This window comes from Sminthopsis crassicaudata, chromosome 4 (genome assembly GCF_048593235.1).
Source record: "Sminthopsis crassicaudata isolate SCR6 chromosome 4, ASM4859323v1, whole genome shotgun sequence".
Lineage (NCBI taxonomy): Eukaryota > Metazoa > Chordata > Mammalia > Dasyuromorphia > Dasyuridae > Sminthopsis > Sminthopsis crassicaudata.
The window spans coordinates 146,487,813-146,501,312 of NC_133620.1; the positions used below are offsets into that span (position 1 = coordinate 146,487,813).

The window sequence follows — 13,500 nt, forward strand, 5'->3', positions numbered from 1 at the left end:
GATATAAGAAATGAATAACATGTTCGTGAATTATGCTTTGATATACCCTATATGAATCATAATTAAATAACATAACAGTGAAGTAGAATAGCATACAGTTGAAACAATGATGGATTTGGAATCAGGAAGACTGAATTCAAAGCCTGCTTCAGATGATTATTAGATATGAACTACTGGAAAGTCAACTAACCTCCATGATTCTAAGGCAGCTATTATATCTATTAGTTAGAAAGAAATTTCATACCAAATAATTAAAAGAATCCCTGACATATTGCATGTAATATACTATTTCCATATTTATATGTTTACAAGTTCAATGGGAGTTACAAAAATAGTTTAGGTCATAATTAGTTTGAACAATGAATCCTTTGATATGCTTATAATATGTGAATTAGCATTGCATCTTTCCATTGCGCTGGAACCAATGACCATATTTTCCAAAATTAAAACTATAAAGAATGTAAATTTGAATACATACAACTACATAATGAGATTCATTACTTGCACTAATCAGAAACTGTCTCCCTCTCTATATATACATATATATACACACACATACACATGAATACATATTCATAAAGATATATATATTTATACATAGTATTAAACATATATCATTGACATGTATACAAGTGTGTGTATGTAAATATATGTATGTTGTATACACACACACACACACACACACACACACACATATATATATATATAAAACATATAGCATCCAGCTATGACATCATATTTGAAGTTTATGCTATAGACGATTATAAATTAAGTCATGCTATGGAAAGAACAAGATCCTTTTCAAGAACTTAGACCAAAATATCAAGAAAAATATTCTTTGGAGAAGAATAAAATAATCTTACAATTGTTTCCTAAATGTTATATTGTTTTATCAGCTAATTATCTTTATTTCAGTGCAACATTATCATAGAAGATTACATACTAGAGAATGCACAAAAAAATGCAGATGTTATAATAATGTCTATTTATAATTTAAAAAAAGAAAAGAGGGAATAAAGCCATATTATGAAGAGATTGGTAATAAACCCAATTTATACTTACATGCCATAAGAAGAGTTGACAGCAAGGCTAGTTATTTGTTGTGGTGGTTCTCCACCTACCCATACAAGCTGAATTACCAGTTCTGCCTGATAGCCTGGAGACTGCTTGAGAGGAGAATTTTTAACCCTGAAACAAATAAAAATGTGTTACTTTGTTTTCATTCTCCTTTTAATTACTCATTATCCTGCAGCTACAAGTGAAAACATAATGTTGACTGACTGATTCAACACTTTTTTTTTTACTGAGAATATATATTTATAATTATATATAAGACAATTATTTTATAAATCACAATTATTTAAATAGTTGAGTAAAACCAACTTTGTCCAGCTCTAAGGGGGAAAAGTAAAGTGCAAGAGAAGTTCAGAAAAATACAGAATAAGAAGGCAGATAAAATTCAGTGTTACATTGGTAGCAACAATGTAAATGTTTTTATGATATCTATTTATAGGCTACAAATTTATGGTGCATATCAGCTTCTTAGTGCTGATGAAGTCACATTGATTAGTAATAAGGACATGATCCTAGGGAGAAAGGATGAACAATTCAACAGTGTTCTCAATAAACCATCATTAGTCAATGCTGAGACCACAGTCTATATACCTCAAATTGAAGTCAATACCTATTTAGCTAAACTTCTAACCGAAGTGGTTTTGAATGCCTCTCATGTATTAAAATACCTGATACTGATTCCATTCAGGCAGATATTTACAGGGTAGGAGACTATTGCTCATATAAAAGCTGACTGAAATCTTATGAGTTAAACGGCAAAAGGAGGTTATCCCCCACGAGATCAAGGATGCCTCCATTGTCCCTTTCTTTAAAGGATAAAGAAATAGGCTAGCATCTGACAATCCCAGGAGGGATTTCTTTGTTAATCTCTGCTTTCAAGATTCTTGTCAAAGTCTTCCTTATCAGACTGATCTTTCATCTAGGAGATGGTCATCTACCCAAGAACCAATGTGAATTTACAAATGGCAGAGGAGAAATCTATATCGACTGCTGCTCCATAATTTCAGGAAAAATGACAGAAGCAGAACAGAGGTCTGTACACAATGTTCATTAATCTGACCAAAGCTTCTAATACTGTCAATCATGAAGACTTGTGGAAGATCAGGGCAAAATTTGGTTGCCTGGAGAAGTTTTTAGTATGATACACCTGTTCCATGACTACATGCTTGAATGGACTCTGGATAAAAAATAATACTCTAGTGTTTTCTCAGTCACCAGTGGAATGAAAAATTGCATATTTGTTCCCATGGTTTTTTATCATGATGTTTGCAGCAATATTGTTGGACCTCTTCAATGAGATTATAAAGAGCACCAAGGTCAATTGCCATGCCAAAGGTAAATTAGTTTACTTTAAAAAACTACAAGCCAAAATTAAAGGGGAGGGAGAATTTGTGTGTGACTCTTCACAAATGATTTTATACTCAATGAAACCTCTGAAGCTAAGAGGCAACAAAATATGAATAAATTATTTTTTGGTTGTGCGAATTTTGACCTGCCACAATTCATATATAAACCATGGTTATAGCAAAAGGAGAAATTTTGAATTTGTAAATAAGTGTGATAACCCAGCATTATACTTTCCAGGGATGTACACATAGATGATGAGGTTGATACATATACTGCCAGAGCTTGTTCAGTGTGTGGGAGATTCCAAAGAGAAGTTTGGGAGAAAAGACATATTGGGCTTTCTACCAAACTGAAGGTCTACAAAGATTTTGGGTTGGTCTTATTATTGATCTTATTGTAGTAAGGCTGTGTATACTCAACAGTATATTCCAAGAAATTTAATCATTTCCATTTGAATTGTCTTAGGAAGAGAATGAAGATCACCTGGCAAGATAAGGTATCAGACACTGAGACCTAAGCATAACTTCAAGCATTCAAGTTCTGCTTCAGAGAGGGCAATTTCAAAGGCCTGACCATGTTGTTGAAGTGCATAGAAGATTTTTCAGAAAATTCACACAAAACAAGTTCTCTCACAAAGGTTAAAAGAAATGATACAAAGACATTCTCAAGGTTGCTCTGAAGAACTTTGGCATAAATTGTGAGACATGGGAGACATTGACACAGGACATCCAGCATGCAATGCCTGTATCAAATGAGCTATGTTCTATGAGCAAAGCAGGATTGTAGTGAAACTTGAGAGGTACAAATTTATCTAGACATCTCTATTCCAAATGACCGATCTGTGGTAGAGCTTTCCAAGATGAATAGCCAGTCAATATATACTGTACAGTAATCCAAACTGAATGATGTGGTTTTGGTCCTCTTCGAATACTAAACACAACAACCAAAAGCCAACCAGCTTCACAGTTCACATCACCCTGTCACATTCATATACCACAATTTGTTCAGCCATCCAAATCATGGGATAACATTTCCAGCTTTTTTCTATCTATAAGTAGTATTCTTTAATCTTCTTAGGTTAAATATTCAATGATGGGATTGCTAAATGAAGTAGTATTAATAATTAACTTTTCTAGTGTTCCTAAAAGGCTAGAATTAACTTGCAGCTCTATTAAATGCCTTTCATACTCTACTCTCTCTTACAATATTCTTTTACTGCCTTTGTGCATATGTATGCATATATACTATATATATGGTGATACTTCTGAGCTGTTTTAATTTTCATATCCTTTATTACTAGTGATTTCATTTTTATATGACTTGAGAGCCTGAATTTCTTCCTCTGAAAATCACTCACATGCTTTGATCACTAATGACCATGCTTGGGGTCTTGGTATAATAGATTTGGGCCAATTCTCTATTGCCAATTTTGGATGTATTAGAGATATTTGAAGCAAAGTATAACTCCACCCCATTCATTATTTTTCTTATTATAGCTGCACTGATTTTGTTTGGAGTCTGCATATGGATTGTCTTGTGAAAGAAATAGCAAAGAAACCGATGTCACTATATGATAAGATGTGTGCAGGTGAATAAGGTAAAAATGGAAAAATAAGAGGCCAAATTACAAAGGTCTTTGGATACCAAAAAGATTTTATATTTGATCCTGGAGGTGACTGATATGGAACCTCTGGAGTTTATTGAAGAGCCTCGGTACAGGGTATACTCAAAGCCCCAAAGACATTATGTCTTTACCTCCACTTCTTAAAATTCACAACTTCTTCAATACTCTGCTTGAATTTCACACCTTTTCTCCTTTCTATTTCCTATGCCTTCAGCAATTAGAACCTACTTGAAATAACTTAGACATTTATGAATAGGTGTCCTTCTATAGAATATAACTTGCTTGAGGACAGGGACTGTAATAATTTTTGTCTTTGTATCTATAGTATTTGAAATAGTGCTAGACATATAGAAGCTTATTAAACTTTAATGACTGATTGACTGATATGAAAAATATATATCCTAAAGGCTAGAGACACCATAGCTTAAGAGGGAAAAAGAATCATTTGAAAGATTCACTGACAAAGGCAGAAGTTTTTAATTTGTCTCTTGTTGTTATGGTTGTTTTCCCTGGATAAAGGGAGCATTTTAAAATACTAAATACAAAATGCCCCCAAAAAGCACTGGAAAGAACATAACTGTAAACATGTAGATAAGTCAAGTATAGTTTCTTTAAATAGACCAAAGGCAAAATGTCAGAGAAATAGTAAGGCTACTGGATTGTCATGAACACAAATGGTCCTTGAAGGTAAAAAGGAGATGACAAATAATTATTTTCCTGTCTTTTTAATGGGAAAAACTTTAGGTAGAATAATATTTCAAATGATTTTAAAGAAGATAGGTCAAATTAAAAGAAAACACCTAAGGTACTAAGGGACCAGAAAATGGTTTACAATGCACAAACTTCTTAGTATATGCTTGAGTTACAATATAGTACCTCAGAGTTCAATCCTGAGAGATATTATATTATATTTTTATAATTGATTTGAAAGTACACACAAGTATTTTCCAGTTTACAGAAGAAAATTTCAGGTAGGGAAACGACAAGCCAATGTGATAAATTATACAATGATCTCTGAAGACTCTGAGAGCAAATAATAAGTTCCATGTGAGATTCAACAGTAATAATCATTTAGGCAAAAAAAATAATCCAAACCATATTTAAAGAGTAATAGACCATGAGTTGCCCTGATTAAGTTATCTCCCTAATACATTAGTTTGGTCAAATAGGGTAACAAAATGAAGTTGATTAAGATATAACCCCCCCCCAAAAAAAAAACCCATTAATACTTAGCTAAGATATAAGTGACTTTTGGCTACTGTATATGTTTTCGTTCATAATTCCTCAAAAGGCATAATGAAACTGGGAGAAACTTAAAAATACAAACTCAAGAAATACATTAACGGTAGAAAACTAGAAAATATGACATTCAAATTTAGCAAAAAAATTATAAAAAGTTTCAAAAAGACAATAAGCATAAAAATGTAATGCATTAATATCTTACTGTAGAATGTCCATTGTTACTACTATCATAACACTATGTGGTCAGATATTAGAAAGACAATATTGCTTTTTATTCTATGACAGAATTTTCATTTTACCAGAGTTTACATTATATCCAAACAAGTAACAAGAAACACTGGTAAAAGTAGCATAACTCCTCAAGATTTCTAAGTACATAAAACTTACTTTAAACAAGGAACATTATCACGAAGTCCATCAGATGAGCTGCTACTAGTTGAGGGATGAGACTGAGGAGGAATAGGTTGAGGGTTGGAACCACCTACAGGTGTTGGCAATGGTGGAACTTGTTCAAGTTCAGGTGAGTCCACATCATTTATCTCATATAACAATCTTATTTCAAGCATCTATAGCAAAATACAAAAAAAAAATTATATATATATATATATGTAACAAATTTTATATACTGCTTATTTTTTTATTGATATAGTTTGTTACTTTCACTTTCCAAAATGCCAGTTCTCCCTCCTCTACCTAGAGATGAATACTTTTGTTATAGATTTTAAAAAATAAGAAGAAAAATTCAGTAAAACTAACAAGTATGCCAACCAAGCCTCACATTGTCTGTGTGGTATTATATATAGATCTATAGATCCCTAATTCTTCAAAGAAAAGGAAAAGGAGCATTTCTTATTTTTTTATCTTTTCTTCAAGACCAAGCCTTGCTAAGATATTTAAAGTATTTTTTGTAACTTATTTTGTTATTTATACTTAATTACTAAACTGATTGTGCATAATTTTATAGTTTACGCTTACTTCACTTTGCATTAATTCACATAAGACTTTCCATGGTTCTCTGTATTTTTTTCATATTTATAATTCTAATAGTATAGTAATATTCCATTACATAATTTTAATGGAAATTTCCCAATCAATGGACATTTCTTTCCAGGTCTACAAAAGTATTTTTTACTGTTTTTCATTTTTATTACATATTTTGCTTTATAAATTATATTGAGAAAGAAGAATCAGAGTAAAAAGGAAAAACCTTGGGAGAGATTAAAAAAAAAAAAGCAAGAAAAAAGAAGTGAACATAGCATGTGTTGATTTACATTCAGTTTCCACAGTTCTCTTTCTGGATGTAGATGACATTATCATATAGTCTAGTTGTTGCTGTATACAGTGATCTCCTGGTTCTGCTCATTTCACTTAGCATCAATTCCTGTAAGTCTCTCCAGGACTCTCTGAAATCATCTGGCTAATCATTTCTTACAGAACAATAATATTCCATAACAATCATATACCATTCTCCAACATGCCACACTTTTCTTTTATTATCCTGACTCAGTTTCCCTAATTGTCCTCAGTTTCCCTAAATTTTCTTGCTTCAATTTCCCTGAATTATTCTGCTCAATCCTGAAACACCACCCTTTCCTCTTTATCATGATGATCCCGATAAAGAGAAAGACCTTCTATCTTAGACATCATCAGAATGTTGGTTGCCTCTCCCCATTCTGTAATCCCAATTGTCAGATGTCCCCCATGCCTCCCCTCACTCTGTCAGAACCGGATTGTTAGTCCCATGTTCCAGCTCTCAGCACCCTGCCTCACCCCCTGTCTCAGTGTACTCCCTGTATCTGAGCCACCTGTGTATATGTCATTGAGAACTCTCATTGTTTGCTGGATTCTTGGAGACAATAGTCTCATTCAGCACTGGGACCAAACCATGGATCCATTTGGTCCCAGTAAATCTCTCCCTTTCAAATAAAATATTATAACTCTCTAATCTTTATCTTGCCTCAGTTTCTCCGGCATTACAGATAGTCTCCAATTCTTCTGAAGAAAACTATTCTCATTTTTTTGACATTTATCTACTAAGTTCCTGGATATTTATTAGAGTTATCTGAGGTAAAAACTTTTTACCTAATTGTACTGATTTTGTGAAAAAGTTTCCAATTTCACGCAATCAACAGTCCCTTGTGATATAACCTGTGAATTTAAATCTAATTTCTATCAAACTGCTTTCTAATTACTCCAGAAGTTGAAATATAATAGCTATTTGTTGCCAAGTAATTTACATTCTCAGATCCATTGAATACTGTTATTGAGTCCTATTGCTTCTGATTCTTTGTTCAGATCTACATTTGTGTTTTTCAACTAGTAACAAATATTTTTTATGACGATGCTTTAGAGTATAATTTAATTTCTAGAAATATTATTCTCCTGTCATTTATATTTTTCCTATAACTTCTCTGGCTATTCCAGGCTTTCTATTTCTCTAAATGAATTTTATTTTATTTTATTTTTTACTTCCATAAAGTTTTTCCATTAGTAGTTTGATTGTTACACCATCACATTGATAGTTTAATTAGTAGGCCATTAAATTTACAAATCAATGCAAAGCTCATCAACTATTATATTGATCAAGTTTACCCATAAGCAACAGATAACCAATTATTTGCTGTTTTTCTGTTAGGTTCCTTATTAGGTGCTAAGTCAGTACTTAATTCTCTAGCTCAGAATTCACACCTTTAGTTCACACTTTTAAAAGGAGTTTACACCTTTAGTCTTCTGAAAGAATACCTTTGGAATACCCATAAGCCCATTCTCTGGGAGGATAAAAGAAGCCAGGATTCAGGAAGAAGAGGATTCGAGATTCTACCTTCATGCTGACTGGAGGCTTTGGATTCAGAGGGAGCTAGAGACTGAAGCTGGCTGGAGAGATTCTGACAGGAAAACATTCAAGACTTTGAAAGACACAATACAGAACTGAGACTAAGGCTGGCTCCAGAAGCTCCCTCAAGAAACCTGCTCCCAGAGAAAAGGATTAATAGAAAAGAAACCTCCTCCCAGAGAAGGATTATAATTGAGAGACAACAGAACATTCACATTTTTCTTTAAAAAAAAATTTTTTTAAACATTTTTAAAATTTATCTACACTAAAGTCTTGAGTATACCTTGAAAAGCTGCCTTGTAGATATACTATGTGTTTTGCAGTTATTTAGAATGGGGATATCCTATTATCTCCTCCTTCATTGTTGGCCCTGTTTTATATAGGTTTACTTTATGTAGCCTGCTCCTTTCTCAAAGCCATTTATTATTTCAATTAATTGCTTTGCTATTTCTCTAGATCCTTCTAAGCCATATATCATCTAGGGATAGAATCACAGGAATACAAATCAGAGATCTAGAGCTAGAAAGGACCCTAGATGCCATCTACTTTAATTCTCTCATGCTATAGATGAAGAAACAGGATCAAAGAACTGAAGTCATTAATTATCCCATGGTCACAAAGTTAATGGCAGAGTTGAAATTCAAACTTAAGTCCTATGACTCCAAGTTCAGTGCTTTTTCCATTGTACAATTGATAATTCTATCTTGAAGCAGTGGAGAAAAGAAATATACCCTTGTTTTATCCTTACAATTACTGGCAAAACTACAAATGTTTCTTTACTGCAAATAACAATAGCCTGATGTTTACTCTATTTGTTTACTTATTCATTTGTATATACTGTAAAAGTACCAGGTAGACTTCAGAGAGGCAAAATAAAATATCCAATTCTAACTTAGTTTTTTTCCTAAGCAATTATGTTTTAGAACATAATTTATATGAAGTTAATATAAAACTCAGTGTTTTAAAAAAGAACTTAGAAAATTTAAAAAAAAATTGTTGCATAAGAACTTAAATAAAATAAAACCTAGAAGCCATGGGCATTTTCCCCCTAATAGTTTGTTAATTGCATTCCAAAAACCTACTTTGTAATATTATGTATTAAATTTTATGTTCTTAAAACCATTATTTAGAGAACAGGTCTACAGGCTTCATCAGAAAGCCAAAGTAGTCCACGATATTAAAAAAAAAAAAAAAAAAAGGCTTCATCAGAATGCCTAAGTGGTCCATGATTAAAACCCATTAATTTTAACAATCTTTAGCAAAATACTTAGAAAAAGTACGTAAGTATACCTACCTAAGTAATTCTCACAAATAACCACTGATATTTTAAACATTTGGTATTTACAATAAGGTATATAAAAGCCAACAAGACTGGAAGAGAGACATTCCATCTCCCACAATCCTGGTGGCGCTCCTGCCTCTTGCATTCCTTCACTGAAACCAAGGCCCATTGGGAGCCAAGATGGCGGAGAAGATACACAAGAATCTGTAAGCCCCCTTCTTCCCTAATTACCAATTAGTTAAATCAGCCTCAAAAATAACGCTGAACTGACAGAAACCACAAGGACTGGAAGTACGACTTACCAGATGAAGAGAATCTGGAGTTTTAACAGAAACCAAGGCCCATCTGAAGGTCCCCCCAGAAAACTAGCTTGGCCCCAGGCTAAGGAGATAGATTGTAAAGGAGACAATAAAGACTTTGGACTTTATCCCTGACTAGTCCTTCAGAAAGCTAGCCGGATATTAGAATTTGGATAACGACATTCACAGCAAAAGGGCTTTAAATAGTTTATAAACTTGAAAAAAAGTAGGCATTGGAAACTTTACACAAACTAGGGAGTATTACCGGAATCACTTCTGTTGTTACTTCCTGTTTGCTGAATCGATAGATAATGACATGTGCTGAGACGCCAGCAATGCACAGCATTCTACTTTCTGGGCACCATGAAATTATTTGAATGGCATATGGATCTTCATCTACAATGTCTGTGTTTGGTCTGTCATCTTTATTTCTTGATTTTTCAAATACTTTAGATGTTTTTAGCTTATATAGTACTTGAAGTGTTACTGGAAAGAAAAAACGTTATACAAATTAATATATATTCATATATTTCTACATACATTATTCATTCAATTACTATGTATCATTAATTAATTCTGCTCAAATGAATGACAATCATCCCAAATGGCATTTTTTGTATCTGGTCCAGACAGATTTATGGTTACATTGATTTCTGTATGTAGTCCATTCTTAATTAACAACAGAGAGGTTTTAATATCTTGAAAATTTTACTTATTTAATATGTATAAGATGGTGGAAAATTAAAACAATGTACATACACCATTTGTAAATATCCATGTATACGAGAAAATGGATAAAAAATAAAGTTTTTCTTATAGAAAAAGAAAAATCATTATGATTACATACTGTCATTACATATTCCTAGATAACAAACTATCCCACATTTATCCTGGAACTATCCAATTATCAACTGGACCCCCAAAGAATTCCAATAAGTATATGTTAATTGTACTAAGGAAATGCTTCATAGCAACATCAAAGCTGTGTGATGATCAACTATGGTGGACTTGACTCTTCTCAACAATGCAATGATTTAAGGCAATTCCAATAGACTTGGGATGGAACATATCATGTGTATCCAGAAAAAGAACTAGGGAGATTGAATGTGGTTCAAAGCATAGTATTTTCACCTTTTGTTTGTTTTTTTCCTTCTTATGGTTTTTTCCCTTTTTGGTCTGATTTTTCTTGCATAACACAATAAATATGTACATATATTTAAAAGAATTGCTCAATGATAACTATGGAAATATGTATAAAAGACTTGCATGTGTTTAACATATATTGGATTACTTGCTGTTTCAGGGAGGAGGTAAGTAAGGAAGAGAAAAAAATTTGAAACACAGTCTTGATGCTGATGGTAGCCCCTTTTAAGATTCCTTTCTGATCCCCAACCTCCATGGCTGACCTTTGATTTACAAGATCTGGTCAAAAGCACTCTTTTGAATTCCAATGGGCTCTCTCAGCCCCTATTGGATCTGAGCTAACTTGGGCTGTACCCAGCCCCCATTCTAATGATCTGCTCAGGTTTCTCAACCCTCACCTGGCAGGTTCTGGTCCTTGGCGGATTCAGCAAGCAACCAGCTTGGGACTCCACCCACAGGCCCCTTTAACCAAATAAAAGAGCCAACCTGGAATCATCTCTTTGTAGAGGGTTGAAACATGCTAGCAACATGCTTTGTATCACAGACTCTCTGTCCACCAGACCTCCTGGTGTATTTCTTTCTCTATCTAATGCGTTTTACTAACCAGTCTTTAACCTTACTTCCAAATCCTACAATAAACCTTTTTTATCAATCTAAGTTTTCAGGACTGTAAATTCCTTTACAGGGAACTCTGCACTGCCACTAGAACTTATTTAACTCTGTATCCTTGTGCCAAATCCAAAGGGGTTGCAGGGGAGATCCATTTGATTTCCTGTATCCCAAACCTGCCACTAGACCTCAATTAAACCTAATTTTATTTATGTATACCTTATCTAAACCTCATCAGTCTTACAAAAAATATGAATGTTGAAAAGTATCTTTACATTTGGAAAAAAAATAATATTAATTTTTTTTTTTAAAAAGAAGTTCATTTATATTAAATGTATTTGTAAAAAGTTTGGTCATTTTGTGACCTACATTAGCAATAGATTCTGAAATTATTTAGAAAATTCCACAATCAATAAAAATAAGCTTTTCTCCTCTCAAATATTTCTATGTTGTAGAAAAATAAAAACAGAAGTAAATGAAAGATTCTGTATTTTTTTTTTTTTGAGATTGCTCTTAATTAATATACTCACAGGTACATTTAATAAGAGTCATCATGGAGGAGTAAATAAAGTGTTACAGATTGTGATTTATTTAGATGGAGAAAATTTGCATATTTTGATTTTTCACAAAGATGAAATCATAGGTTTTTTTCTGTACTAACTATTGTCTTAGGTATACTGAATGTTTATTGAGTTTGGAAAAAAAGATTTAAACTTGGGATATTAAAGCTAATCTCATTTAAACTTTTCTAAAATTCATAAACTGCTAAAAAGATTAAAGAATCTAGAAACCTCATAATATTTTAATTACAAAGAAAATGTGTATATATTTGACACATCAAATATAAATAATTCAAAGCTGTCTAAATCACTTACTTGCAGAGGCATCCCAGAACTTGACAGATCCATCTGCATGCCTATGAAATTAAACATGAGACAATAAAGTGGTGAAAAAATGAGCAAAAATATTCATACACAATTTTTCTCAATAAAAATAACAATTGTCAAGCTTTAAATTTTGCATGATCATTTTCTAATTTCAAAAAAGAATTGCCTTGCCATAAAAAAAATTAAAATTAATGTCAAAATAGCATGTCCTTCAAAGAATTATCTTTAATAAAAATTATAATATAATAATAAAATCATAACATAAAAATCACAATGCAAAGGACTGTTTGAACTAAACAAAATCATATTCAGGTAAAGTTTACTGATTTAATCAGATTAGAAACTTACTTACCCTGTAATGATAATTTCAGGATAACTCTGAGTACCTAGTCCCCAGTTTCCTCCACTAATAGGCCATTCCTATAAGAAAAGAATTGCTATTACAAAAATGAACCACAGGATTCATTTGATTCAGCTAAAAGCTAAAAAAATAAATACAAAGTACCTTTTTGCTGTAACCTTGGCGTTTCTGTCTGGCTCCAACAGAATAAAGTGCAGGGATAACATCTACAGGACAATCAGCAAAATATTCACAACAGGTAACAGGAGATTCATGTATACTCAGTGGATAGGGATTTTCAAATATAGGATACCTTTACAACAAGAAAAAATTTTAAGTCAGAACATTCAATTTTAAACTAAAATTACTTAGTATTTAAATGCAAAATAGAAATGCAAATTAATCTAAATGCATATTATTAGATTTGAAACAGTGTAAGTTCAAGATAATCAAAATTCTTTAATAGTTAGATAATCTAAATTCTTTAATAGTTAGATAATCTAAATTCTTTAATAGTTTTAAAGTCCATACGATCCTCAAAACAGTTACATAACAATTTGAATGTGAAATAAACAATTTTTTAAATGCAATTATTAATGTAAGTGGATTTTATCATAGTGAAGTGTTACTTAAATCACTGCCCTTTGAAATGCAGAACTATTCCAAGTGTGTCCAAAAAAAGTGTTTAGAAAAGTATAAATAAAATATATAACAAAACTTGAAGATGCAAAAATTTTTTTTGTCTCTCCTTGTCTTATAGCCAACTTCAAATTTAACTAAAAAAAGATCTACATTGAGAGTTTCCTCATCGGTAAAATAA

General features: G+C 32.3%; 1 protein-coding gene across 5 annotated transcripts in view; it reads right to left on the reverse strand.

Annotated features, from left to right (window-relative positions):
* The window catches only part of STXBP5 (syntaxin binding protein 5), a 193,261-nt gene that overhangs the window by 60,683 nt on the left and 119,078 nt on the right, over positions 1 to 13,500 (reverse strand). For all 5 annotated transcript variants that reach the window (XM_074309604.1, XM_074309600.1, XM_074309602.1 and 2 more), the window contains exons 12-17: positions 12,846 to 12,993; positions 12,693 to 12,760; positions 12,329 to 12,369; positions 9,967 to 10,187; positions 5,675 to 5,853; positions 1,063 to 1,188 (exon numbers count right to left, since the gene is read on the reverse strand). In XM_074309604.1, coding sequence (XP_074165705.1) covers positions 1,063 to 1,188; positions 5,675 to 5,853; positions 9,967 to 10,187; positions 12,329 to 12,369; positions 12,693 to 12,760; positions 12,846 to 12,993 — 783 coding nt within the window. The remainder of the gene's footprint in view (positions 1 to 1,062; positions 1,189 to 5,674; positions 5,854 to 9,966; positions 10,188 to 12,328; positions 12,370 to 12,692; positions 12,761 to 12,845; positions 12,994 to 13,500) is intronic.